This window comes from Dioszegia hungarica, assembly GCF_025882075.1.
Source record: "Dioszegia hungarica strain PDD-24b-2 chromosome Unknown MKK02contig_16, whole genome shotgun sequence".
Taxonomy (NCBI): domain Eukaryota; kingdom Fungi; phylum Basidiomycota; class Tremellomycetes; order Tremellales; family Bulleribasidiaceae; genus Dioszegia; species Dioszegia hungarica.
Genome location: NW_026515773.1, coordinates 713,411 through 739,578, shown reverse-complemented (window position 1 = coordinate 739,578; position 26,168 = coordinate 713,411). Strand labels below are relative to the sequence as shown.

Sequence of the window (26,168 nt, the reverse complement as noted above, 5' to 3'; positions counted from 1 at the left end):
CTGAGAACCTGCGCATACACACTCTACGCACTGACTGCTTAGCGCTTACGGAGCTACGGAGAATAGAGGCCATTCAGGCACGGAAGACTATTTAGCCGACGAGATCCGCCAACCAGATCTGGTGCTTGCAGCAGCTCGCTCCACCGCCAGCAGAGTCAAGCTATCTTGCTGTTGTATACCCAACTGTGGATATCTATTACTTCAATATAGCTACTACCCGACCACCACTTCCATCATGGACGAGTCTTACACCTCTCAGTACGACGAAGGGGGCACACCTCCAGCAGGAGCAGGGAGGGACAAGATAAAACGGTCTTATCGTGCTTGGTATGTCTGGTTGGTGGCCGCCTGCCTTGTGGCCCTAGCTGATAGTACAGTCTCCACTGTCGCAGTCGGAAAGCCAAGTGTGACCTGGTCAGCTGGTCACCGCTCAGGCCCTACGGACTTATGCTAACAAACAGGGCGATATCGACGCTCCCTCCGAACCCCCCTGCGGCCGCTGTCGTCGCGAATCCCGGGAATGCGTATTCGCCCCTTCCAGGCGAGGCGGTAACAATGCCAAGCGCAAGCAGAAGGATGAGTCCCAGGAAGGCTCAGAAGCGGCACCTGATAGTGTCCGCCCTCAGAGCGCTACGCTGCCATCAATCGGTGCTGAGCCGAGTCCTGCTGGTCCAAGCCGGAACGCCGGTGAGGGCGGCGGTGGGAGTCGACCCTTCACCGCCTCCTCGCTGGACTACTCGAAGATGATCAGGGATCCGCCTCAGCAGCAGCAGCAGCAACAGCAGCAGCCACAACCTTTCGGCAATCGACCTCACTTCGACCCCAACATGCCCATGGACCCGCGGCTACAACGGCGGTTCGGTGCGCCTCTCAACGACATACTCCAGTCTCCCACTCAAAACCCCTATTCTCTGGCTCTGGGAGTAGGCCAAGACCCATCTCCCGCACACACCGTCTCCCCCGCGCACTCGACAAACCAACCCCCTACTCCCCACAATCAGAATCACCAGGCCGGGGCTGGGCGTCACCTTCCTCCTCCTGGCGAAGGGTCGACCAGTCCCAAACGGCGACGCCTGCACCTCAATCCCCCACTTCACGCGGCCGACCCAAGCAGCATCGTCGTTGCGGACATGCAGAACGAGTCGGACGCGCTGCATATCCTCGCGATGGCTTCGGATGCCGGACGGGGAAAGGGGAAAGGGCAGCAGCGGCGCAGCCGGAGTCCGTCCAAAGCGGCTTCCATCTCAAGGGGGCCTCGACCCATCAAACCGCTTACCGAGTTCCCGTTGATCAAGCTGGGGATAGTCAGGGAGGATCAGGTTGTGATGCTCAGCGAGGTCTTCTTCCGGTGTCATCACCATCTATACGTGAGTCCTGCGCAAGGCATGGCTGATGATAGCCTATGGTACCCTCGGCTATCATACCCAGGACCCCAGAGCAAGTCGCGGTCTTTGCGCAGAATGAGCGATATCTGCTCACTGCCATCATCATCATTGCGAGCCGAAACGACCTGTCCTTGCGTGACGTACACGACAAGTCCTGGGCCGTCTTCAGAGTGAGCACTCTCAGGTCGTCGTAGACTGCTAGCTGATAGATAGGGCTGGCTATCGGACATCCAATGTCTCGGCGCTCCTCCCACGATAGGTCTGGTCGAGGGCTTACTATTACTGGCGGAAAACCTCCCTCGGGATCCCGCGCGAGCGAGAAAGTCCGACCCCGACCTCCACGCTATAGGCTACGGAGATGACGTACATGGTGCAGAGAACCGGCAGGCGTGGATGCTTATCGGGGCGGCTATCCGAAACGCGTATGGCCTGGGACTTGAAAAGGCAAGTCTAAAGACTACTATGTGCTGATAACAGATCGCTGCCAGGCTCATCACCGACTCGGAGCGGACGCTAGAGGGGGAACGAGCCAGACTGGCGTGGACTTGTGAGTCTCCTCGCGAGCGAGACTGACCGTAGATTGTTACCTTTTCGACAGGCACGTATCGCTCCGCCTCGGCTTGGCCTTCTGGTGCCGCGGTCCGACCCTCTGTTTCCAGGGCTTCTCCTCTTCCGCCCAGACCGGTCCACCCGCTGGCGCCCGCAACTTTCCCTTCCTCCGCGAGATCCGGCCAAACGAGGGGGACTACCCGCAAGAAGACCTTGCGGGTCTTCTCCAGGCTCACGTCGAGTTGACTCAGTTGATGAGTAACGCACACGACGTGCTGTACCCTAATGCGGCACGGACAAGGAGTCTCGTCTTGTGAGTCCATAGGCTATATGGAGCTGACGAAAGGTATGGCGAATACTTCAAGTACCTTGATGAGCTCTCCCGATCGCTTGACGGGTTCAAGATCCTCTGGCGGGACAAGAAGTGGAATATCTTCCCGCTGAATGATACGGTCTGGACCATGTTTTACTATGTCCAGCTGTATATCTGTGCCTTCTCATTCGTACGTACTTAAATCGGTTTGAAAGAGTCCTGCTGACGTGTCAGCAAGCACACGTGGAACGGGCAGCGATGCGAGCCGAGGAGGAATATCGCGTATTGGACGAACAGCACCATGCCGGTGGAGCATCCAACGACCTGCCTCGTCCCCCACTCAGTCTCTTCCCCCGGGGAGCGGCGGCCAGCCCCGATGCGCGGTATATCTTCCAATCATGCGAGGCGGCTCGGACTCTGCTGCATATCTGCGTCAACAGCCTTTCGCCTGGAGGAGCACTGCCATTCCTGCCGAGCCGGTATCTGCTTTGGTTCACCTACGCAGCGATTGTGCTACTGAAGGCGCTGTATTCTGGAGCGATGCTCCGGGCGGACCATGCCGAGTTAGTACATGATCATGACGGAGTGGACGGTGCTGATGGGCAGGACACTGAAGCTGGTGGATCGGCTTTGTGGCTGCTTGGCTGCTGCCTCGACGGACGAGGAGCATCCCGCGGTTCGTTATGGGCGGCAACTGGAAGAGCTGAGCAAGAAGCTAGCGGGCCAGGGCGATACTGTGAGTATCTTCTTTGAGCAGAGCTGATAGAAGACGACTGGATCTCCAACGGGCGGCCATACAGTCCCCCTTCCGCCCATGCAACGCTCACGAAATGGGGACCATCCCTCTTCCCATCCGTCCATGTCCTCCTCCTCGCTCCCATGGCTCAATCCTAATCACCCCACACCGCAAATGCCATTCTACCCCCCGTCCTCCTCTCCCAGCTGGACCTTGCCTGTCGCCCCAGCCGACAATCCTCAAATGAACTTTGCGTACCCCTCGACTCCGCTTCCCCTGCAGTCCTCGTATATCCCACCGCCGGGTCAGCAGCCCATGTCGGACCTGCATGGACTGCCACATCCGCATTCGGATGCGCTGGGGCTTGGCGCGGGGCAGAACCACCTTGGATTCGTGCAGCTGGACGACTGGTTTGGGACGGGTAATCTTGGCGGTGGCGGCGCAGGCGGTCCGGCAAACGGTGCGGTCGGAGGAGATGATGATGGGAATGGCGGGTTTGGGGCGCTGGATTTGCAAGATTTCTGGATGAAGGTGGGACCAGGAGAGGTGAGTATGTCTTTTGCTGGCTCGACAAAACTGATCAGATAGGCACAAGGCGGATTCCCCTTCCGTTAAGACAACAAATCTTGGTGCGCTATGCATATTTTACTGCTTCTTTGGCCTCTCCCCAAAGATCTTGGTGCCCACCCGTACACTACTGCTTCCCTCCTTGATCGCCTTGGCGTAATCCGCGCTCATGCCCATACTCAGCTCCAGCTCATCCTTAGACTCGTGTCCCTCGTCCTTCAATATCCGCGCGAGCTGGTCGCGCGTCTCTGTCAAGCACGAAAAGTCAGGGTTGGGCTTTGACATGTCCTCGTGGCTATGATCCCAGCTTCCGATGGTCATCAACCCGAGCAGGTGCAGGCGGTCACAGTTCCGAATGACGTGAAGTGCGAGTTCGGGTAAAGGGTCCGAGGGAGACGAAGAGGAAGTGAGGGGTGGGAGACCGGACTTGGCATCTTCGCCAGAGGTGTTTACTTGGATGTACACGTTGAGGGTTTGTTCGGCGGAAAGGTTCTTTTGGAGGAGGTCGGCGACTTTGATACTGGAGAGGGTCTCGAGGAGGTGCAGGTTGGGGATGGCTACTGTCAGCTAAGCTCGGAGTAGAGACTTACAAGCTGCAAGTTTTGCTTTGTTGGACTGAAGTGCGCCGACAAAGTGCCACTTGATATCATTTGGCAGCTGCAGATCAGCTCATGGTCCTTTCAGGCTGCACTGAGTGGGGTAGACGTACCACAGGTGCCTTGTCCGCTAGCTCTTGAATGTAGTTCTCGCCAAAGTGCCGATGTCCCGCATCGTACAACGCCTTGATATCACTCGCCGGCTTGATCTTTGATATGGGCACTAAGCGAGCCTGAACGTCAGCTGCTGCTCTGGAATCCACACTTGATGGAGGACATACAGGCTTGAAGGGCGTAATATCCTGCGAGGCAGCCTTGATCTCCGCCAGAACCTCGGCGACATTCTCTTCGAGCTCCGCGCGGCGCTCCGGGGTGTAGTCGAGGGACAGGTCGGTCTCCATTTTCTTGGATGCGTAGGTTCTGATGGCTGATGTACGAGGAGAGAGACGAGGTATCAGACGTGCGAGGGGGCGGGTGAACATGCAGTATTATGTAGGTGGATGTAGAGGAGAGAGACTACTGAAAGTTGGAATTGCATCGCGGTCGATCTGGCTGCGGTACGTCATCAGGCTTCAACACGTGGCGAGTAACGGCATGAGGAATGCGGAGCAAGCTGTCTGCAGCCAAAGAAGGAGCAAGGGACTAAAGCGTCTTCGACTCAATCGTGTACAGACTGGCCGCTAGCGATAATTACTCTACCCTCCAGAGCTTGGGCCATTCAGATGTCTCGATATCTGGCATGGGGCAGTAACATCACCGGCTCGCTTGATCCGCTCAGTGGAGATCAAACCATCCGCGAACCTCGGGATGTGACCGGCTCTATTGGCTCTTCTGGAATCGTCTGGACAGGTTGGGCCAGCACTGTCGCGAGGAGTAAGCTCTGATGCTGAACAGCAAGGTGGTTACTGACGTGCCAGCTGCGGACGGACTGAAGATGTGGGGAGGCTCCCCACTGAATGATCCAGGACCTTTCACTGATCTGGCTCTCGGTGCGGTCAAGCGGGTCCTGGGCTTTGACAGTGTGCTAGCCTATCTTGACGGAGAGGGATACGTGCGGAACTTTGAAGGCCAGAAATCAGCTCAAGCCTGGAATGATGTGACCATTTCAGGGCTTGGTGTAGTATTCGCGTTCAAACGTGAGTTGACTCTATCCGGCTTCTGCTGATCATATAGATGATGCTGGAGTCTGTTTCTTCCCCACTCTAGACGACCTCTTCTCCCCCACTTCCAGATCCGAAACACCGCTCTCCTATCCCACCCTCAACCCCTCCCATCCCGCCTCTCTATACAGCATGGAATCCCGCGCCTTCCTCCATTCGGCCGGACCCATGCATCAGCTCTTCGAGATCATCTCGGACGACCGGGGCAAGCCTTGCCCACCTCGTCTAGAACTCATTGAGGACCTCGAAGGGATGGAGTTCCATATCGTGCCGGGAGCAAGAAACCGCTTAGGAATCGTGACAACTGCGGGGGAGGCGTATGTGCTGGACAAGCGGTCGGTCGAGGTGGAACTTGTCGAAGCACCGGGGGATGTGAGGCTACTGGGCCTTGGATCGGACTTTGAGGTGGTAGTGACGGAGCAAGAGGAGGTCTTTGTCAGGGGAAGTAGTGAGTTGTGGTGTAGAAAAACGCTGACGGTAGACCAGTTTGGCCAGCTCGGATTAGGCGATACCGAGTCGGAAGCGGATTTTGTCCAGCTCAAGGTGGACGGCAAAGTAGCGTCGATCAATTGCTCAAGATGGGCCACGATCCTGACTATGCAACCTACTACATGACCCGTCCCTTCCCAGCTCTCAGCGCCGCTATCATGGCTTCGCAGCTCGCTTCAAAAGCTCGAGTCATCTCTGCCTCACCGTCACCCGGGGTCAGCGCGAGGAGATTTTCTTCCGGCTTCACCTGTCCTTCGTCGACATCGCCGTCGGAGAAGAGGTGCTCGTGAGCCTTGATGTAGGCTGGCCACACTATGTGCTCAAAGTACTGTGGGGGATCGGTCCATACGTCACCATCTTATCGTCAGATTTAGCGGGCATGTAGTATGGGAGAAACGTACCATGCAGGTGATATGTCCGCCGATCTTCCCGTCTCTGCTTCAGTACGTCATACGGTACTCGCAAGAAGACGTTCACGTCCAGCTGCGACACCACCTCCTACTACATCAGCCATCATCCCATCTCAGGACATACCTTGTCCCAATACAAGATGAACCCGTCGACGATGAACCAAACGATCTCCTCTCCCCTCTTCGCCGCCTCAGCTGCGGCCTGCGTAAATTTCTCTTTCCACCTCCTACCGACTTCCGGATCTATTCCGACCGAGGCCTGAGTATTGAGCTGGTCGTGTCCGGTATGACCAGGAGGAAGTTCGCCGGTCTTGCGGGCATGTTGTAGTGCAGCCCGAAATGCAGGCCATAGTATCGCTGTGGAGGGATCATCCCAATCACGTACGCCGTATTTGGGTGAGTAAGGGATGTCTTCTTCGCGCTACCACTGTCAGCTACTGATGGCCACATACTCTTGGGGAGCGTGACGGACGGGCGCAAAGTCGTCCTGATGCAAGATATGGGAGTGGGTGGGGAGGGCGCGTTGGATGTGCTTCGCGAGCAGGGTTTTGCCGGAGCAGCTGGCGCCACTACATCGTTCAGCTCCACTATGGTCAAATGGGCAAGCTCCTCACCCGATGCCGACGATGATGAGACGCTTGTTTGCCATGATGAGCGCGGTTGTACACGGAGGGTTACTAGAGCGAGGTGGACATGTGTCTCGGCGCCTGATTGACTTTCTAGCTAAGGAATGTGGAGGTAAGCGGATGTGATGCTCGCCGAGAGGCATGATAGACGATACAAAAACAAAGAAGACTCCAATGACTATCGCGATATCCTGACAACCCTGTCGTAGCCCACACTAACCACCTCCCACTCGGTGTCCCCGAGGTTCACCACTGCGCAGTCCCTGATGATCCCACTTGTCGCCGCGCCCGCCGCCTCCTCTGGCAGCCCATGTACCCGCAGACTCGTCCGGATCTCGCCTGATATGGATAAGAGATGGAGCAAGCCGTTCGGCGAGGTCGTTCTAGCATCAGCATGAACTTTAGCCTATATGCTTACATTAGGCCCGTTCCGTCAGGCAACCAGCTCATTCTCGGAAGGACATAGTCATCTGTATCTGATCCGGTCCATATACATCCTAGTCGCTCGGTCTGATATCAGCCCCCGTGCTGATGATGAACTCACATCTTCGGCGTCTACGCCGTATAGTAATATCCGCTCGCCCGCATTCCCCGCATGATCCCCCGTCTGGCAAGCAATGATTTTGCCGCTGGGGTGTAACGCCATGTTGAGCACCGAGAAGCTGACGTGCGTATCGTAAGCGTGATGATTGAACGACTTGGTGCGTATGGAATCGGTAGCGCTTCCGAGGAGGACGTAGTATAGCTGATGACTCGACCGGGTGGTGTACATGAGCCACTGAGAATTTGGGTGGAAGAGCAAGGCTTCGGGATTATGGTCCACTTTAATCCGGCGATACTCGGTATAGCGGACACTGGGCTCGCAGGCGAGGTATGGGTCGTCCGTATCGTCCAAGACCTCCTCGGGCTGGTCATCGGATGTCAGACGATAGATGACGACATGCTTGTCGTATGAAGCTGTCGCTAGCCACTGACCGCATGGGCTGAAAGCGACACGGACGACAAATTTGGTGGACCGGAAAGTCTGGACGGGTTGCTGGGTGATCAAGTCGGTAAGGACGGTCCTGGGATCAGCGTTATAGGAGAGGCAGACTCACGTTCCGTCCATGGAGCCAGTGATGAGATAGCGCGGCCGCACAGGATGTTGAGCCATGCTCAGGACTGCTGCCTTATGGGGCTCAAGGATGTTAGTGACCTGTCGTCAGCTGGGATAGCTCGTCAACCTACTTCTCCTGTCTCATAGTCCAAGATGGACACCGTCTTGTCCACCGAAGCTATCAGTACGCTGAGGGTGGAGCTACATATGTATCTACCGTCAGCTTTGCTCCCAGCTCAACTTACGCTGCCGTAGACGTATCAAATCGTCTCTTCGGAACCCTTGCGACAATCACAGCGAGCAGATTCGCCGCGCTGATGCCTTCTACATTCCGCCTGACCTTCTCCAGCCGCACCTCTGGCTTGAGCTGAAGCCCAGATATGTCCCTGCCCGTCCATCTGTCCCAGCTCCCATCTGTCGCCTTGTCATCGATCGTGACCGCCTGGACAGACTTGGCTAGCTGGCTCGAGAGATAGTCATGCGCGAGCGTCCTTAGATCTGGGTTGGGCGGCCTCGAGAGATCCGGAGGGGCCAGACCTGTAGCATGGAGGAAGGACGGGAGGGCGGAAGGGTAAGACACAGCGAGATAGTGAGCGATAAGGGGTTGTAAGGTGGACATGGTAGATGGACAACGTGGAGTGGAGGTTGTCCACCTCAGCAGCTTTCGTCACTCAACATCACCCCCTTCACTCTATCAATCATACAACCTTCTGCCTCAATTCCACAATTGCTGTGCAATGCAGCTACTGACCTACGGGCAGACCATATGGGACGTGCTCGATGACCTCGACTCGGAGGGGTACTTTGATACCACGGAAGACGCCATTCGGTTCGCCGACCAGGTCAAAGCGGAAATCAGACACAAACTCGCCCTCCCCCTTCCATCCCTTCCAGCGGCCCGCTCGCCCCCTCTCTTCCTTCCAGACGTCTCGACCGAAGCTGGCCCGTCAGCTAGATGCGCCAGCCCTACCTCGTACGACTTTGACGCCCCGACTATCAGTACACCTGGGGACCGCTCGGCCGTGATCCGTCCCCCTCCTCCTGCTCCTCCCACCGTTCGAGCGTCCCCTCGTCGGCTCATCTCCACCTTCGCTCCAGAGGTCGCGTCGCCGATCGATACGCCGACCACCAGGAACACCCCCTCGCGGTCATCTTCGATTGGCGAGGGACAGGGGAAACGGGATGACCCCGCTACGCCCGTACCCCTCGGCGAAGCAACCTTTGCCAAGCTACGCCGGAGAAAGGACTTCATCGCCGTCTCGGGGCACTTCGCAGCCTTCACGGAAGGGCTGATGAAGAGCAAGGAGCCCATTGCGCAGAAGGGCGCGAAAGGGCGGAAGGGCAAGCAGCCGGAACGGGACGCGACGCCAGGCGGGATACTGGACGGCTGTATAATCTGCCTACCCATCGAGAAGGGGCCGGTACCGGTGTCTAAGCACAAGCTGTTCAAGTTCAGATGGGACTTGGTGAGTCAGCTCGACGGGTACAGCTGATACAGATCGACCAAATGGGCGGTCAAGTCGTCCTCCAGCCCAACACCGCTATCACGCATGTCATATATGACGGGTCGTCGGCGTCCACACTGTGTCAGATGCTCGGCATCGACGCATTGAGTGATTTACCGGAGGGTACCGTATGCGTCAGCTGGAACTGGATTGGGAAGTGCAAGCTGGAGGTACGTCAACGGAAGGGCTAGCCTGATGACAGCGCACTCGCCTAGACCCATCCACATGGCTCGCCTTCAAGCAATTCCCCTCTCGCCCCCCGGCGAAATCCCGCACCTCCAGTAAGCTGAGGGAGGAGATCACCGTGACTGAAACCGTGTCGCATAGAAAGTGAGCATCCGCCTTGTTCTGTGCTGACAGAAGACGCCGCGAGCACACTGCCTCCGACTCCGAGACCGAGTCCTCCAAGCGGCAGCGGCCATACACCACTCGCTCTGCCCCAAACGTCAAGGCCTTCTTTGTCTCCTCCCCCGAACCAGAGTCTGAAACTCTCGGCGAGCGGAAGCGGCACTCCTCTCCCGCCAAAATGACCTCGCCGGCCAAGGACAACAGGACAGTCCACGATGCGCCGAGAGGGCCGGGGTGGATCGAAGGGACCTCGGGAGACCGAGATGGGCTGGACGACCTGATCTCGGGGATCCAAAGTGGGGAGGTGGAGGCTGAAGATGAGGACCCGGTGGAGATTGAGGGGAACCCGAATCCTTGGGCCAACAAGTTTAAGTGCGGGCAGGCGCACGATGGAACCGCGGCGGAAGGGCCGAACGAGTGGCTCGCGTCCAAGTTCGACGAGATGTACAATATGTACACGGGTGCGAAGCACAAAAACCACTTTCAGCTCCGAGGATATATGCTTGGTGAGTGCTGCTTTGTATCGAGCTGACGATAGCTGCTGCTGCAATCCGGCGGACTACTTGGCTCATTAAGTCTGGCGATGAGGCGGCCAAGATCAAGGGAATCGGAGAAGGCTTCAAGACTCGAGTGAGTGGTATCCTGGTCGTTGGAGTCGGCGTCCGTACTGAACGACAGATCGATGAGTTTCTGCAGGGTCGACCCGGCCGCCTGTTTTACGATATGGACGAGCAGATGCAGGCGACCCAGGCATTCGCCAAGATCTACGGTGTTGGTACGTCAGCAGCACAGGCAGGACTGACAAGTAGGCAAGAACCTGGCCTACGACCTGTATCAGAAAGGCGCTCGGACCATTGCCGACCTCGGTGCTCCCTCAAACCCGTACAACCTCAGCGGAGGCCAACAGATTGGTATCCAGCTTTACGACGATCTCAATACCCGCATCCCCCGCGCCGAAGGCAAGTCGATACACGACCTCGTCCGAGCCGAAGCGATCCGAATTGAGCCTAAACTCTGGATTGAGATCATGGGCTCCTACCGCCGCGGGCAAGAGAACAGCGGGGATGTTGATTTCCTGATCACTCGTGATCCGAGTGTCGATGGGATCACGCACGCTGGTGTACTGCGGAAGCTCGTACAGAACCTGATGGATCAGGGATTCATCACGCATGAAGTGAGTCCTGGGCTTAGCTTAGCTGAGAGAAGCTGAGCCAACCCCACGATTGGTCAGAGCTGGAGGCAAAGTGGATGGGGATATGCCGGCTCGAGAATGGGTTATACCGACGGATAGGTGAGTCTGAAAGCAGAGCTGAGCTGAGGTAGACATCCTCTGCATACCATTCGAGAGCTGGGGCGCCTCCCTCATCTACTTTACCGGTAAGTTCCGACCCCCGACATCGCTCAGAGCCGAAGCTGACCATCAGGAAACGATATCGTGCGTCACTGTCGACGTCCCAGCTGATGACAGTTTAACCGATCCATGAGACTCTATGCCCGCAAGCAGGGTCTCTCGCTGAACCAGCGTGGCCTATATAAAGGCGTCATCAGAGGCAAGGATGGGTTGAAGATGACGGAAGGTGAGTATACTGCCGGCGCTTGCTGATGATCAGGCGAGATTGTGGCAAGTCGGACGGAGCAGGATATCTTTGAATACCTTGGGTTGCGGTGGCGGCCGCCTCATCAGCGACGACCGTAGCGCGATTCATGAGCAGGTAGATGGGCGTTCGACAAGGGCGTTGAAGGGTTCCGGCCGAAATTGAGGATGGGGTCATGAGGGACCAGCGGTTGCACATATTTGCCCTATTCTTCTTTGTAGCTATACAATCAGACATGCCTTCCTGCTATTCTCTTCTAGACTCGCAGCGCTCTCTCGCGCATGGCATCAACGCATACCGCCCTGCAGTCGATTTGTGCAGCTGCTGAGCGAATCGCCACCTGCGCCACCTCGTCATGCCGGTCAGGCACGCGACGGCGAGACGCGAACTTTTTGCGGGGGAACGCGTCCTGAATCTGGGGCAAAGGGGGACGCGTCTGAAACTGGCAAAGGGGTAGCAAGCTCAATCTATGGCCTATGGCTGACAGTCGCGTGCTCATCTAGTCTCCATACTGTATATCTAGGTCATCTATCACTCCCCGCCTGTCCGCAGAACGTACAGCAGAGCCAGTCACACGATGCGTCTTGCCGCTCCGACCCATATTTCTCTCCCACCGCGCGTGATGTCCTTGTCTGGGTAGGTCCCTTATTGCGCCGCCTCTGCTATAGCTAATCCATAGATGTCTCTCTGCAAATGATCTGGCATCTTCCAGCGGGCCTTTTACGCCCAATCCCCACACACCGCTACCGTACGAGGGGTCCGCGCTGGACTTCGATACCGACCGGATAAGAGACGCTATTCAGCTGGACGAGGGGTCGAGCTCTGCCGGAAAGCGGAGTAGGGAAGAGGAGGCGCCTCAGGACACGGAATGGACAGAAGAAGAGATGGAGGTGATACAGGCTGTGCGTTTCCCAACTCCCACTTGAGACGGTACTGATCAGTCAGACAGTTAGACATCCTTTCCGACCCTTATCGAGCGCGTTCCCGCCTGGCGAATTACCGCCACCTAGGCTCATTGACGAACTCACCAACCAAATCCTCTCGCATGGTCTGCGCGGGTCACCCAGCGGGAAGACAGTAGGGGACGGCTGGGTACACGGCTGGGACGCTACGCGGAAGAGGGTGTATACTGCTGCGCTGGATGCCAGCCGGGTGGCGCATGGGATCGAGAAGGAGAAGCCGTCCCGGGTTGAGCGGGCGAGTCGGCCGGGATTGCGCAGGGTGGACAGCATGGACTTTCTGGATCAGGAGCGAGAGACCGAGTGTTCTAGTGTGGGCGCGGCGATCAGGTGAGTCTGTCACTCTGCAAGAGAGGCCATGCTGATGGAAGATTATCCACGTCCCTGCAGAATAGTGCAAAGGCGGCCGCACCGGCACCGGTCATGGCTTCCGAACTGGCTACATCGCCACTGAATGAAGCAGGTCCGTCCGCCACCTCGTCTTCATCATCATCTTCGTCATCTCTACCGCTCGGCTTCCCCTCCGCCCCAGCGGCTGCTCCTCCACGCAAGAAGAGCACCCAGCGCGCCTCGCTCACTCGTGCTGCCCGACCCGCGTCCCTCCTACAGCGCGGAAAGAGCTACACGGCTATCGAGCTCCTAGCTGAAGGCAGCATCTCCCCACAATCCCCTCAATCCCCCGCTATGCCCGTCCTCCCCCACGCTCCTGCCCCTCCACAACGGCCTGTCCGCATCACCCGCTCCCAATCCTCCATCATGGCCTCCAAGCCCGCGCCGCACGCTGCGCGCGACTCGTTCATGCACCAGCCGCAGCCAAAGGCGCTCGAGCAGTCATTCACATTGGATGTGCGCACGTCCAGCTCGCCCAGCTGGAGCGACTCGGAGGACGACGACGAGGTCAAGCCAAAGCGGACGCGTCCGATCGCTCGGAAGCCGGTACGTCCGAAGGAGACGGGGAGGGGATCGGAGGGGTCGGATGGGTCACTTCAGAGTCCTTTTGAGGAGCAGAGTAGCTTCCTGTAGCATATAGCCCCGTATCGCGTTCCATATTGTCTGCATGCCATCAATACCGTATCTTCGGGACCGATCTGCATGGCGTTTTAGAGTTTGGAGGCACACGCCCATTACGCCTCTTTACGTACCGCACTCGTACCTTAATTTCAAGCTCCGCACGCGGGTGTTTTCAAGGCAACTTCACAAGTCGGATATGACTCGCATACCTCACATCTGTGTATAAGTCCAGCGCCTGCTTCGGTCCTTGCCTCGCCCCGCTGTCATCCCCAGAACTGCTGAGGGAGCGGTGTGAGGACGTCCATGTCTTCCTCGAATCCATATCCCGTCGAACCACCTGGATTCTTTTTGGGATCTTTGCTGGCTGTACGTCCTGAGGTCTTCGGGAAGACTTGAGTCTGCGGAAAGCTTAGTAGCTGACTTCCAGTGCGTGCTATATGGCGTCCATGTCGCACAGGTCTACTCGTTCTTAGACAGCCTGAGCCGTCGTGCATCGACATATCACCGGTACCTCGTCTGCTGGGTGCTCGCCCTGTCGACCGCGCACATGCTGGTAGTATGGTCGGCATCTTATCGGTACTTTGTAGTCGGGACGAGCGATCTGAGCATCTGGGGCGAGTTCTGGTGGGTACTCAGCGTACAGGACGGCCTGGTGAGACCTCTGGCTGGGCTGCATGGCAAAGGCAGAGCTGAGAGCAGGTACCCCTCATGGCTGCGACTGCTCAGTACTACTTTGGCCGTCGGGCTTGGATACTATCAGGGCGGAAACGGTGGATCATGATATTTACTGGAGTCATGCCTACCATCACGCTTGGTCTTGGTGCTGCGTAAGTCTCTACCCAAATTGTCGCTGACGGCAGTCTCGCTATTACTGCTCGAGCATGGTCTGTCGACCCTTGGATCAGCCCCGCCGAGATGGCATCCCGACCGATCGGCGTCCCCTCTCAAATCGTCGCTATCGCCTGGATGGGCTGTTCTGCATTCACAGACGGCCTCCTCTCCTCCATCCTCATCTACTACTTCTTTCAAGCCCGACGCGGAACAACCCGATGGACCACCCGTCGAATCGCCAAGCGTTTCATCGCACTGACGCTCGAAACGGTCCTCCTCACGCACGTCGTCGGCGCCATCATGTGCATCATCTTCCTCGCGTCCCCCGCGGCGCATCGGACCAAGAACAATCTCTTCTGGGTCTTATTGGAAATCATTACGGAGCTGTATGCGCTTTCCATCCTGTTTACGATCATTCATCACGAGTCGGTCCGGGTGGCATTGAAGGACGAGGTATATCCGGTGGTGCAGATCGGAGGGAATTGGACGGAGGGACAGGCGAGGGCGATGCGCCAGACAGAGTTGGACTGGCGCGTCGAGGGGCATCGGGCGAGCTCCTTTGTCGTGGAAGTCAGTGGGGAGCAGCAGGACTCGTCGCAGCCGTCCGGTGGAATAGGGTCGTCGACGATAGCGGGAGATAGTCCGTGGACACCAGCAGAGCAGGTCGTCCTGGCTGAGGTTAGCTATTTCGGCCGCATGGATGAGGCCTCGAGCGGGAGCGAGGACCGTAAGAAGTCAAATGGTAGCCCTGGTTAATTCTTCTCATTTGTAGCCTTGTAGTATTTGTATGCGCATGATCCCAAAACCCATTGCAAGCTCACAGCACCCACCGGTCGGCGCAATACTAAGAAAAGCCATGATGAAAAACCTGCCCTCTTGCGATTGGTCGATGTCATGTGTAGCCTTGTAGCACTTTATATAGCGCATAATCCATAGAGTATCGGTACGACTTCACCTACCTAGGGGTCGAAGCAACTCTGAGAGCAGTCACTTTAATCCCCCTGCCCTATCCACATCGCTGCCTTGCCCCCCACCGTTTGTAGTCTAGTAGCATTTGTATAGCGCATGATCCATAAAATATCATTACAAGTTCACAGCTACCTACCGGTCGAAGCAACCCTGAGAACAGCCATGATAAACCCCCTCCATTCCCTGCCTATCGCCTCCACCTCACATCTAGCAGCACCCTCCCGCAGCCTTCTGCTCGACATTCTGTCCCAGACCCTTGATGGTCGACTTGCCGCCCGGTCCAGCAGCCATAGAGTTTGAGCCCATCCTGATGGTCAGCCAAACCTCCTGCATTGGGAACGGGACTTGAGACTTACCGGTCCTTGATCTGCTTCGACATGGTCAAGAATGCTTGTTCGACGTTGGTAGCGTTCTTGGCCGAGGTCTCAAGGAAAGGAATGCCGAGCTCATCAGCAAAGGCCTGTAAAGTCAGCTACATCCTTTTTGTTTAGACTCGCAACCCACCTTGGCCGCTGCGTAATCCACAACCTTCTTGGTGGCAAGATCCGACTTGTTACCGACAAGAAGCTTGTTGACGCCCTCGACGGCGTATCGGTCAATCTCCTGGAGCCACTGCTTGACGTTCGAGTAGGTGTCTGAGCTGTCAGTCCTGAAACAAGGTTCGCGCTCAGGGCAAAAGTCATAAACTTACCGCTGTCAGTCACATCGTAGACCACGATGATACCGTGTGCTCCACGGTAGTATGACGAGGTGATGGTCCTGAACCGCTCTTGTCCGGCTGTGTCCCACTGGATGTCAGTTGGAGCTTATCGCATAAACGCACGATTTGCAGCTTGACAGTCTTCCCCTCGAGCTCAATCGTGCGGATCTTGAAGTCGACCTGATCAGTCAGCTCAGCCTTTATTCCTATTCGTGGGGCCGCGAACTCACGCCGATGGTGGAGATGTAGCTCTCGGTGTAGGTATCGTCCGCGAATCGGAGGAGGAGACACGACTTGCCCACTCCAGAATCTCCGATCAACAACAGCTATCGGATCAGCCCAGCTTCATCCTTTGACAAAAGTCCTCGATTGACGCACCTTGAAGAGGTAATCATACTCGGCGGCGTGCGACATGATGGTGGATGTATAGAAAGATAAGAGGTGATTACTGCCGAGGTCAGCGTGGATGGCGCGGGCGCGGTGCACGGTGACGTGATACGCCAGGAATGGGGCCTACGGGAAGGGCTGTGCGGAATGCTGCTGTTCGAAGGCACCTATACGGATTTGCTGACTGATGGACGATGCGGTAGCGGTGTCTAGCCAACTGTGGATAGCTGTGTATGATAGCCAAAGAGAGTGTATATAGATGGATATCGGGTGAAGTGAATGGGTTTGTTGCTGGCAGCAGCAGCTTGCTTGTTGCTTTGAGTGGCGCGGACAGTGCTCAGATGACGCAAATCTAATTACGCGACCCACTTAAGCCGTATTTGGTCCCGCTGAAGCACCTCTGACACTGAATGTGCTGAGCACAGCAGTCGTGGTTGGTACTAGTCCCCCACGAGGGACCGTGAGGCCACGATCGCCCCTCGAAGAGCGAGATACGATGCGCGTGCATGCCTGCCTGTCGAAAAGCCGCCTCTCGCCGGTCCTGTCCCACCCGAATTCCCCTAGCGCCGCCCTCTTCCAGAATCTAGAATGGCTTGTCCGAGTCCGGTGTCTTGTCTGTTGTGGTGGAGTGGGAGGTACGAGTAGACACGATGAATAAGTAGGAAAGAGTGGCGGCGATATCAAGAAAGAATCTACGTCAGCGCGTTCCACAAGGAGTGAGAGAGGTGAAAGGCTCACCTGTGAAGTAGCTCGAGACCTGGAATATGGCAATGTAGGGGATATAGCATGAGTGGTAAGTAGAGATGATGAGATTTGTGGTGAGAGCCAGACAAGAAGAGCATGGTCAGCCATGTCACCTCCATGATCCAAGAACAACACTCACAGCTGGGATCTTCCTCAACACATCCTTCTGGAAAAGAGGCACATCGCTCAGGAAGAGTGATACGGCAATACCGATACCGCCTCCCCAGAGCATCAGGGGTGCACGCCATCTCATCAGGCGCCTAGCCATATCAGCTCGAGCTCACAAAAACCAGCAGCTCCGGCTCCGGGTGGAGGTCGGGCGGGGCGAATTCGGACCTACTCGACATTCAGTCCGCCCATGCTCTGCAGGTGTCAGTTCTTTCTCCCGGTTCTACAGGTTGTGAATGGCGGGTAGCTCACTGGTTGAGGTTTTCTTGTGAAGGCGGGCATGATGGTTGATATGGGAAGGGAGGATATGGAGCGTTATTGAAAGTGGTTGTGTGGTGGTCGTTTCCGAAAAGGACGAATCGCGCAGAGCGGAACTGTCCGATCGACGCCACGTGGCGTTTTAGCAGCCAGGCTTGCCTCGCCTTGCCTAGTCCTTGCCTCTTGCAGTCATATCGCATCGCCAGTGCATCGCCCCCGCTGCAGTACTGCTCGACGCGGCAAGGTATCGCAGGCTGTCATATTGTCACTGTTACAGATGCATCTACCTGTAGATATCTACCCACTACTCCGCGAGCGGCCGGTCCATTGCACCAACCAGTCCCCTCCACTCCTCCAGCTGCTCGACCGGTACGCCCAGCTCCCTCGCTTCCTTACTCAGCGCCGCAATATCCACTCGCATCTGCTCATCAAATCGTCTCTCCTCCTCCCCTGCTTCATCCGCATCGCCCCCCTGGCCTCCTGATCCGAACAGCGAGAATCCCGTTTTTCTGCCTTTCCGATGCCGCCTCAGCAGATCTTCCGTCTTGCGCACAGACAGCAGCATGGCGTTGAATTGGGTGAAGACCTCGATGGCGACTGTCCGAGTGAGTTCTTGTTTTGGGGCGGAGGGCAGAGAAGGGAAGTCGGAGAAGGCGGTACGGAGGGGGCGGAAGACGAGGGAGATGTAGGGACTGGGCTGGACGGAGCGGTTTGTGGTGGTCCGGAGCTGCGAGGCGACGGCTCGGATAGGCTTGAGTTGCTCCAGACATCGTGCGGAGAGCGTCGATGATGCGATCTCGCTGTACTCTGTGCTTGACAGGAGGTCCGATACTACTGTCAGCGGAGTAAATGGGATGACTCACAAGACTGCGATATCCCAGCAGTAGCGAGGACAGCTTGCACCTTGACATCCAGGCAGGAGAGGTCGATCATTGCTCTCAGCGCAGTCCGTAGTTGCGTATCGTCCGTCAGAGGGTCGACAGTAACGTCTGCAGACTGATGCAGCCAATTCCGATATCTCGACAGGATCTGATGATCAGCCGAGACTTTGTGCTTGTAAAGCAGTACTCACTTGCAAAGTCAACTTCCAGAAGCGGTCCGCTAAATCCTGGATGTAGACCTCATCCGACCAGCACGTTTCTACCGCCTCATACACTCCCGCCGTCTGCGGGATAGCCCAGTCTTTGTTCTGCGTTGGATCCTCCAGCGCTCTTTCGAGCCGAGTGACAATGTCTTTCCACCTCAGCTGGAAGTAGACAGGTAGTTGCCATTGACGATGCAGAGCCGCCAGGTCGGAACTGGCCCTGATCGTAGCTACGACCGAGGCGGAAGGGGCGAGTGATTCGAGGCTCGCGAGGAAGTGGGATGTGGTAGTGTAGTTCTACTATCAGCCTCGTACAACTCCAGACTCACTTTATGCAGCTCGTCTGGCCGTCCCGCCGAGAAGATGGTCCGGCCTAGATTGGTCCGTATTGAGGTGGTGATGCAGGGTATGACGACCTTTTCGACGAAAGCGAACCGAGGTGAAACGTCCTCAGCGAGATCGAATAGCAGTGAGAGGTCGTACAGCTCCTCTAGGAGTCGGTTGTACATGTCTGCAAGTGCAGAATGACCCGCGACCCTCTCGAACGGATTTGAGGCTGAATGAGGCGTCTGTGGTGCCTTTGGCGTTGCCGGAACTGCCAATGTGCTTGGCTGGATGATCTGTCGTCAGGCCGACTCCAGCAGGGGAACATACCTGATCACACAGCTTCCGGACTATCGACTGCACAGTCGCTTGCACCTCCTCCCATCCCTCGATGATGTCGTATACACTGAGGCAGTCCAGTATGCCCTGCGTCGACCGGTCCTGAATGGCGCCAACGAGCACGCCGGCCAGCTTGCTCTGGATTCGTATTCTGATTTGCTGTAGTCGCTGCTGTCAGTCCGAATAAATCAGTATACTCACTGGTCCAAAAGCAGTGACCATGGCGCATCCCTCCGTCTCGAGCTTCCGTAGCAGGTAGATGATCTGCGAATACTCGTTTCCTACGCGCAGGATATCCTTGACATCCACAGAACGCTCGAGATCGTTCAGAAGCGCCTCTGTTCGCGTGATCGATTCGGACAGCTTGTGCATCGACTCTAGTAGCGCCTGGAATCAGTACGACCAGCATGTAGAGCTCACAGTTTCATCTCGCAGTTCCGACCTCCGAGTCAGGTTGGACTGAAGCAAAAGCTCATGGGCCCTCAGCGCATCATTGACGAGCTACAGTCAGCACCTTACCGCACTGAATCTCACCTTGACCTCCTGCTGTAGCTCATCCAGCGGACCCTCTAGCCGCTGCAATCTTCCTACCTCCCCTCGCAGGCCCACACCGAGCGAGATGAACTCCTCATAGTCTTCGTTGATGAGCTGTACAAGCTCTTCGCGGAGTACAGTGAGATATGACCGCAGCTCCCCCCGAAGCTCTTCCAGCGGTACGTGTGATCTACTCTGTAGGAGGTCGTCCGGATTGAAGGTGTCCTGGGAGAGCAGGGGATGATCATGCGAGAAGGGTTCGAGGGCGGGGAGGTCCAGGGATGGCTTCGAGGTGGAGGAGGAGCGGGGCGAGGCTGGGTGTCTCGAGCTCGACGCGATGTTCTCCTCCTGTCTGTAGTCCCCGTTGGTAGTGGGGCCGCTCATGGCTGCCAAGGCTAGCTGTACTATAGCATGTAGATAGTCGTGGATGCGAAGCTGTCTCAGTTGCGGAGTGAGCCAGAGACCTTTACGGCATGCAACTTGCCTCGGCAAAGGCAAAGGCAGCTCAAAGATATACCTCTTCATCTCATCCTCATAACACTAATCCCCCCTCACCCGAGAACACTACAAGCATCGCTATACCCTTACCATGCCCGGCACCTTGAGCAGCCCCCACTCCCCTACCCATCCCACACAATCGCCCGCGGCGGGTACACCAGGAAGCTCTTCGCTATCCGCGGGAGCGAGCGGTGTCCGCTCAAGGCGTGCTGTTCGCATCGTTTCTTCATACCCGCGCGAAGGGGATTCCAGCTCTGACGATGAGGGTCCCAGGTCGATAGAGGGACTCCCGAATGATGGTGCGTCCGTGCCGGTCGCAACAGAGGTTGAGCTAAATTATCAGGAAGCCAATCTCACAGCCGTCATCCTTCCGGTCCTGGACACACTACCACCTCCCCCACCTCACGACTGTCCTCCATCGTCGGCTCGGAGGTCTTTGTCAACAAGTCCAACCTATCCAGCGGGCAAGCCATGCGAAACGCTGGCTCCTCCTCTTCCTCCCTCGCACGCTTACCTACGGCGGCGTCCGAAACTCGCGAAGCCTCTACTGCGCCTCCACCTCGCGCACAGGCCGGTCTGGTCGGTATAGAACGGCACAACTCGTACCCTACTACATCGGCCGTAGCTGGAACTGGCGAAAACCCTTATACCTTTGCGAGAAGGGAGTCAGATCAGGTGACGGACGAGGAAGAGGCGGAAGATGATGATCTACTCCATCAAGCTACGATGTCGGAGTCTCTGCGACCGACTATGCGCACCCCGCCCAACTCGACGGATAGCAGGGAGAGGCTGGAGTGGCGGAGCATGTTGTCGTCCGTTCTCAGCGGGGATATATTGCGCGGGGAGAGCTCAAGGATCGGGTTGGACAAGCCGGGCGATGTCGTTTTTCGGAAGCGGATCGGGCAGAGTTTGTGGTGGCAGATCCGGGCCAAGATGAGGGGGCGGTCTGAGATTGAAGAGAAGCGGAGAGTAGAGGAAAGGCGGGGACGCGTGGTGGATGCGGTACTGGAGGAGGTGGAGGGGTTTACGGTCAAAAAGACCCCTCCGCCCCCGCCGACAGAGGATGGGGAACCGGTCTCGGCGGAAGACAGCACACTCCAGCAGGTGGCATACATGCTGCAGAAGCTGGCGCTCGTCGAGGCGCTGTACCCCACACAAGCAGCCTTCCGGGCTGCCAAGCCGCTTTACGACTCGCCGGCAATGCAGACCCGCATCCAAGCGCTGTCCGCTTGGTACAGCATCGTCACGTCCCTACAGGCGCAGCTCGCCGTCCTTCAGCGTTGGACCGGTACCGACGACCTCGACATCCTGCGTCCAAACACCACCAAAGAAAAGGCGCTGGTCGGTAAGAATCGGTACCATCCACTTGACGGAAAGGCCAAGAACGCGGCGGAGGGAGCGGCCGATCAAGCGGCGGATGACTCGACCTTTCTCGAACGTATCTCCAAAGAGGAGAATATCAAAAAGACGTTTGAAAAGCGCGTCTTTCGCGACCTCATCAGCATCATCCTCGCGGCCAAAGAGACCGTCATTGCCTTTCAGTCCGTCTTTGACGAGATGCAACTCCCGGACTTTCGGTTTGCCACCCTACGCCTCATCACCTTCCCCGGTCGGCTCGTCATGGAGTCGCTGAAATCCCGGCTGGAAAAGAGCGTCAACCTCAATGACGGGACAACGCTCACGGCCATCATCGAATCGCTGGATGGGTTCCGGCTCACCCTCAGCTTGGCGGTCCTCATCAAGCGGCAGTATGAGAGCATCATCTCGCCTGACAAGGACGGTCGGTGGAACGTCCCTCCGTGCCTACCGGCAGAGTACGATCAGACTCTGCTGAACGGTATCCGGAAGTTCTTCCATGTCCTCCATCTGAGGTTGAAGGATGGGGATCGGACAATCTACTTCCGGGAGACAGAGATCTTGGAAGATGAGTGGGAGTTCTTGGGCGAGGTAGCGGAGGCGGTACATGGGGGTGATCTTGTTGTCGCAGAACAGTTCTGGTGAGTTAGCCCTCGAGGTTTGGCTGACTTTAGTTCCCTCACCAACAAGCTGCTCGTCCGGGTTGGCAAGAGCTTCCAAATGCAGATGCAGGCAACACCTGCCGAGATCCTCAGTCAGCACGAGCACCACACCGAGGCGACCGTCCAGGAGGACCAAATCGCGCACTTTGTCAAGATGCTGGACATTGCGAGAATGAGATATCGGAAATTGCAGCGGTTTGCAAGGTACGTCGAGCCAGAGTGCAGAGCTAAATGCAGGCGTCTCGCATCCCGATTCGACAACTCGGCCGAGTATCTCTTTGATGATGAAGATCTCGACCTCCTCATCGAGCGTCTTCTCGCCACTGGGCACTTCCTCGTCTACACTACCGTTTTCGAGGAATCGGGTACCTACATCATTGCGTCCGAAGAGCTTTGGAACGAGCCAGCTGCGGTCCGCCGTCTACTCCATCGGGCGTTCTCCACCGGCGTGATGAGTCTAGGCTACACCGGCCGGTCGCCCGTCTACCACCCGGATACCTACGTCGATGGTCAGCCCGATCCGGGTGTGGACGAGGATGAAGCACCGCCGGAGTTTGTGCCATACCTCGTCCTCCTCTCCCCTCGGCAGAGCTTTGCCTGGACGGGCGGGGTCATGACCCTCGACCTGGACTTTATCGACTTTGCGGTCCCGGACAACCGAGCGCGGCTCATCGCGGACGGACCGGCCGCTCGGCTCGCGCTGTGCAAGCGGATCTTTCAAGATTCCTGGCTTGGCGCAGAGGACGACGATCGGGTGCTGGACCTGCACTGCGTGGCGGAGCAGCAAGCGCACCTGCCTCGTGTGCAGCGGGAGCTCCTCCGGATCGGGCGGTCCACTTATCGGTTGTCCGAATCCTTCATCCAGTCGGCATCACACGTCTGCTCCTCGGTTGCGGGTGCACCGGGCAGCCAGGACCTCGTCGAGAACTGGTACCTCTTTGCGTCGGACCACGGACGGCGCGTGACCCCGCTCATCGAGGCGTCCATGCTGGAGCGCTTCTCCCGCCTCCTCATGCGCCTCGCCATTAGCTGGGTCAAATTCATCTCGGACACCTGCGATCCTACCGACCGTAAAACCTTCCGGTGGACTGTCCAGGCGCTCGACTATGCTCTTAACGTCACGAGCGACGGCAACATCCTCTTTCTCGATACGGCCGAATTCGACCACCTACGGAAAAGCGTCGCCGCGCTCGTCTCGCTCCTCATCTCACACTTTGATATCCTCGGCGCGCGGTCCAGCATCGAGGCCAAGAAGGAGGCTGAGCGCTTAGCGGCCATGCGGCGTCTGCAGCGGCTCCAGGAGAACTTTGACGACGACTTTATTCCCCGCACACCGTCCCCTGGCGGACAGACCCAGCAGAACTTTGATCGGAGTATCCGCTTGGTCAGGGAGGAGCGACTCCGGATGATTGCTGAATTGGAGCAAAGGCGGCTGGGACTGAGCAATGACCAGCACCTCGTCGGACAAGTGCTGGATGAGCAGGTATCGGAGGATCGGGCGCTGGTATTCCTCGCTGCGTCGGCGTCGAATATTGCGCTTCGCTGGACCCAGGGTGGATTCATCGGTGGCGGTGCGAATGGGAATGTCTACATCGGGGTCAATACCGATAGTCAGAGTGTCATGGCGGTCAAGGAGATTCGGGTGCAGGATCTCAACAACTCGCCGGCGCTGTACAAGCAGATCAAGGACGAGTCGGACGTCATGAGTATGCTGTCGCACGAGAACATCGTTGAGTACTATGGTATCGAGGTGAGTCTCAGACTGGCTATATGGCGGGGCTGACGGGTAGGTACATCGAGACCGAGTGTATATCTTCGAAGAGTACTGTTCGGGTGGTAGCTTGGGCAAGTTTATCGAGCTGGGCCGGATCGAAGATGAGGATATTACGCGGGTGTACGCTTCCGAGATACTTGCGGGGCTGGAGTATCTCCACTCCAAGGGCGTCGAACATCGGGATATCAAGCCAGACAGTGAGTGTCCAGTCGGGCTAAGCTGACACCAGATATCCTCCTCACCGACAAGGCACACCTCAAACTCGTCGATTTCGGAGCGGCCAAGATCATCGCCAAAGGGAACAAGACGATGGCACGGACGCGCGCCGCCAAGCAGACGCGTACAAATGCTGCTGATCCCCTCGCGGCGGTTAATTCGCTCGCGGGTACGCCGATGTACATGGCGCCAGAGGTTATCAAGAGCGAAAAGAGGGGCAATCTGGGGTCGTCGGATATTTGGTCTATGGGTTGCGTGATTTTGGAGATTGCCACCGGGTGCGCACAATGGTCCTTGTCTGGCGTGATCATTATAGCTGACCCTTCAGCCGCAAGCCATGGAGCAACTTGGACAATGAATGGGCGATCATGTTCCATATCGGTATCGCCACTCAACATCCCCCACTGCCCGAACCAGACCAACTCTCAGAGCTCGGTATCGACTTTATCGAGCGTTGTCTTACCCTCGAGGCAAACGAGCGGCCGTCAGCTGCCGAGTTGCGTCAACATCCATGGATACAGATGTTGTCCGAGCACAATGTGAGTACGAGGGGTCTGGTGCCAGGCTGTCAGGGCTGATCCACTAGTGGGAGGAAGGAGAAGAGTATTACGAGGGGGATCCAAATGCCGAAGGTGTTGAGCAGGATGGGTACGTATACAACGAGGACGGTGGGGAAGGATATCAGGAGGGCGTCGAGGGATCTTATTACGAAGAGGGGGGAGAGGCGGGAAGAGTGGCGGAGGAAGGGGAGGCGCAGTAAGAGCTGGGGATACTCATTCCTTTCTGGGGTATCTGCTCGGTACGTGTTGTACAAATCAGTTAGGTGCATCTTTCGGGTGGTCACGAGCTTGTTCTGACAATGCTGATGTCATGTGGCTGACGTCTATATTGATCGGCTCGGAGCTCATCTGTCGGACCAAAGGTATGGTTCCGCGGACTCCGCTCCGAGATCTTGCGGCGATCGGCGGGCTGTCATCAGAAGCCCGCCTCATTCTAACCTTATGCGGAGGCGTCCTGCTTCGAGATCGCCTTTGCTAACACTCCGTGAACTGTCTCTGACTAGTTCCGATCAAAGCTGGTGAAAAGTCTACGGGCTTTACCACAAGATGGAGAAATTTGCCACTTCCGGCCTGTTTCGGTGTGCTAGCTTACTCCGTCTTCAAACTCCGTTGTCCTCCCCATTCCTCTCTTCTCTCGCCGTCTCGGCATGGGCTTTGCTGGAATCTCGTACCATCGCTGATCAGATGCCCACCAACTCCGCGGCTTGATCACACTTGCCTCGAAGTCTATTATGGTACCTCATGGTGGGTGGCAAATCCAGCTGTAATTGCTGCTTTGGGAAATAATCGTTGTTCTACTCGTAAACGAATACGATGGAGCTTTGGCTGGAGATCGATGATCGTACCCAGCGGCTGCGATACTCGCGCTGCTTCCAAGAGAGCAGTGATGAAGCGTTCGCATTGGAGGGCAAGGATGCACACTGTCGCTGACCATCGAGCCCACCACGTAACGACGCGTCTGGAACGAGCGCGCCCCGCCGTGAAATCAGTCGCGTAGAGGCCTCTCCACTCATGCGATCCCATGGCTCTGTGCCTTTCCTTGCGATTTCCAGTCATCTCTACGAGCGATCGCCATGCACTGCCACACTGCCACTCCACTCCACTCGGCAAGCATGCATGTGTTAGCGGCAGAGCGGCATGGAGTATCTCCACATTCGGTGGCTTGAACCTTGTTGTCCACCCGGTGGACCAGGATGCCGTCATTACTCAAAAGTAGCTTCCCCGAAGCTCCGAGACGCGATTGCTGCAGAACAGAGCGGTTTTTGTCCCATCTCTCCTCCTTCTATCTTTATCCTCCTTATATAATCTCCCCCGATCTCAAAGAACGCTGGCCGTTTGCGAGTGCTGCTGTACATATCCCTCTTCTTCTGTTCATATCCTGGCTCGACGCCCTCACCCACCCGTACGTCTGACCATGAG

At 56.9% G+C, this 26,168-nt stretch overlaps 11 protein-coding genes across 11 annotated transcripts; 6 read left to right on the top strand and 5 right to left on the bottom strand.

The window, feature by feature from the left end:
- Positions 1-235: 235 nt before the first annotated feature.
- MKK02DRAFT_17252 (specific RNA polymerase II transcription factor) lies at positions 236-3,598 on the top strand (the record flags this gene model as incomplete). Its single annotated transcript, XM_053085760.1, has 13 exons — positions 236-327; positions 378-414; positions 462-614; positions 789-1,367; positions 1,400-1,555; positions 1,599-1,849; positions 1,874-1,932; positions 1,965-2,247; positions 2,281-2,437; positions 2,482-2,810; positions 2,854-2,983; positions 3,014-3,529; positions 3,572-3,598. The coding sequence occupies 13 exons, from the start codon at positions 236-238 to the stop codon at positions 3,596-3,598; spliced, it is 2,769 nt and encodes a 922-aa protein (XP_052943489.1).
- Positions 3,599-3,628: 30 nt separating this feature from the next.
- Positions 3,629-4,547, bottom strand: MKK02DRAFT_38369 (uncharacterized protein; the record flags this gene model as incomplete). The annotated part of the gene is made up of 4 exons (XM_053090066.1): positions 3,629-4,107; positions 4,141-4,207; positions 4,260-4,379; positions 4,428-4,547. 4 exons carry the CDS (start codon positions 4,545-4,547, stop codon positions 3,629-3,631), a joined length of 786 nt encoding a protein of 261 aa, XP_052943488.1.
- Positions 4,548-4,868: 321 nt separating this feature from the next.
- On the top strand, positions 4,869-5,811 carry MKK02DRAFT_38368 (uncharacterized protein; the record flags this gene model as incomplete). The annotated part of the gene is made up of 4 exons (XM_053090065.1): positions 4,869-5,019; positions 5,064-5,282; positions 5,320-5,741; positions 5,788-5,811. The coding sequence occupies 4 exons, from the start codon at positions 4,869-4,871 to the stop codon at positions 5,809-5,811; spliced, it is 816 nt and encodes a 271-aa protein (XP_052943487.1).
- Positions 5,812-5,913: 102 nt separating this feature from the next.
- Positions 5,914-6,974, bottom strand: MKK02DRAFT_17968 (uncharacterized protein; the record flags this gene model as incomplete). Its single annotated transcript, XM_053085871.1, has 5 exons — positions 5,914-6,152; positions 6,197-6,293; positions 6,330-6,626; positions 6,678-6,774; positions 6,820-6,974. 5 exons carry the CDS (start codon positions 6,972-6,974, stop codon positions 5,914-5,916), a joined length of 885 nt encoding a protein of 294 aa, XP_052943486.1.
- Positions 6,975-7,009: 35 nt separating this feature from the next.
- MKK02DRAFT_17647 (WD40-repeat-containing domain protein) lies at positions 7,010-8,546 on the bottom strand (the record flags this gene model as incomplete). The annotated part of the gene is made up of 6 exons (XM_053085817.1): positions 7,010-7,214; positions 7,250-7,341; positions 7,376-7,895; positions 7,929-8,026; positions 8,059-8,140; positions 8,173-8,546. The coding sequence occupies 6 exons, from the start codon at positions 8,544-8,546 to the stop codon at positions 7,010-7,012; spliced, it is 1,371 nt and encodes a 456-aa protein (XP_052943485.1).
- Positions 8,547-8,664: 118 nt separating this feature from the next.
- Positions 8,665-11,476, top strand: MKK02DRAFT_38365 (uncharacterized protein; the record flags this gene model as incomplete). The annotated part of the gene is made up of 12 exons (XM_053090064.1): positions 8,665-9,393; positions 9,426-9,602; positions 9,635-9,762; positions 9,796-10,286; positions 10,319-10,410; positions 10,459-10,555; positions 10,590-10,954; positions 10,987-11,071; positions 11,104-11,157; positions 11,205-11,215; positions 11,249-11,357; positions 11,391-11,476. 12 exons carry the CDS (start codon positions 8,665-8,667, stop codon positions 11,474-11,476), a joined length of 2,424 nt encoding a protein of 807 aa, XP_052943484.1.
- A 476-nt stretch (positions 11,477-11,952) lies between these two features.
- Positions 11,953-13,357, top strand: MKK02DRAFT_38364 (uncharacterized protein; the record flags this gene model as incomplete). The annotated part of the gene is made up of 4 exons (XM_053090063.1): positions 11,953-12,011; positions 12,055-12,277; positions 12,321-12,664; positions 12,706-13,357. The coding sequence occupies 4 exons, from the start codon at positions 11,953-11,955 to the stop codon at positions 13,355-13,357; spliced, it is 1,278 nt and encodes a 425-aa protein (XP_052943483.1).
- A 291-nt stretch (positions 13,358-13,648) lies between these two features.
- Positions 13,649-14,932, top strand: MKK02DRAFT_17466 (uncharacterized protein; the record flags this gene model as incomplete). Its single annotated transcript, XM_053085792.1, has 4 exons — positions 13,649-13,711; positions 13,773-13,997; positions 14,045-14,172; positions 14,206-14,932. The coding sequence occupies 4 exons, from the start codon at positions 13,649-13,651 to the stop codon at positions 14,930-14,932; spliced, it is 1,143 nt and encodes a 380-aa protein (XP_052943482.1).
- A 420-nt stretch (positions 14,933-15,352) lies between these two features.
- MKK02DRAFT_18248 (putative ras-related protein ypt1) lies at positions 15,353-16,259 on the bottom strand (the record flags this gene model as incomplete). The annotated part of the gene is made up of 7 exons (XM_053085915.1): positions 15,353-15,452; positions 15,502-15,605; positions 15,650-15,780; positions 15,837-15,933; positions 15,969-16,025; positions 16,076-16,171; positions 16,224-16,259. The coding sequence occupies 7 exons, from the start codon at positions 16,257-16,259 to the stop codon at positions 15,353-15,355; spliced, it is 621 nt and encodes a 206-aa protein (XP_052943481.1).
- A 1,447-nt stretch (positions 16,260-17,706) lies between these two features.
- Positions 17,707-20,067, bottom strand: MKK02DRAFT_38361 (oligomeric golgi complex component, COG2-domain-containing protein; the record flags this gene model as incomplete). Its single annotated transcript, XM_053090062.1, has 8 exons — positions 17,707-18,233; positions 18,266-18,431; positions 18,475-18,783; positions 18,816-19,106; positions 19,141-19,317; positions 19,351-19,536; positions 19,570-19,650; positions 19,684-20,067. The coding sequence occupies 8 exons, from the start codon at positions 20,065-20,067 to the stop codon at positions 17,707-17,709; spliced, it is 2,121 nt and encodes a 706-aa protein (XP_052943480.1).
- Positions 20,068-20,931: 864 nt separating this feature from the next.
- On the top strand, positions 20,932-24,767 carry MKK02DRAFT_18150 (uncharacterized protein; the record flags this gene model as incomplete). The annotated part of the gene is made up of 5 exons (XM_053085902.1): positions 20,932-22,178; positions 22,212-23,949; positions 23,990-24,093; positions 24,183-24,467; positions 24,518-24,767. 5 exons carry the CDS (start codon positions 20,932-20,934, stop codon positions 24,765-24,767), a joined length of 3,624 nt encoding a protein of 1,207 aa, XP_052943479.1.
- Between the last annotated feature and the right edge of the window lie 1,401 nt (positions 24,768-26,168).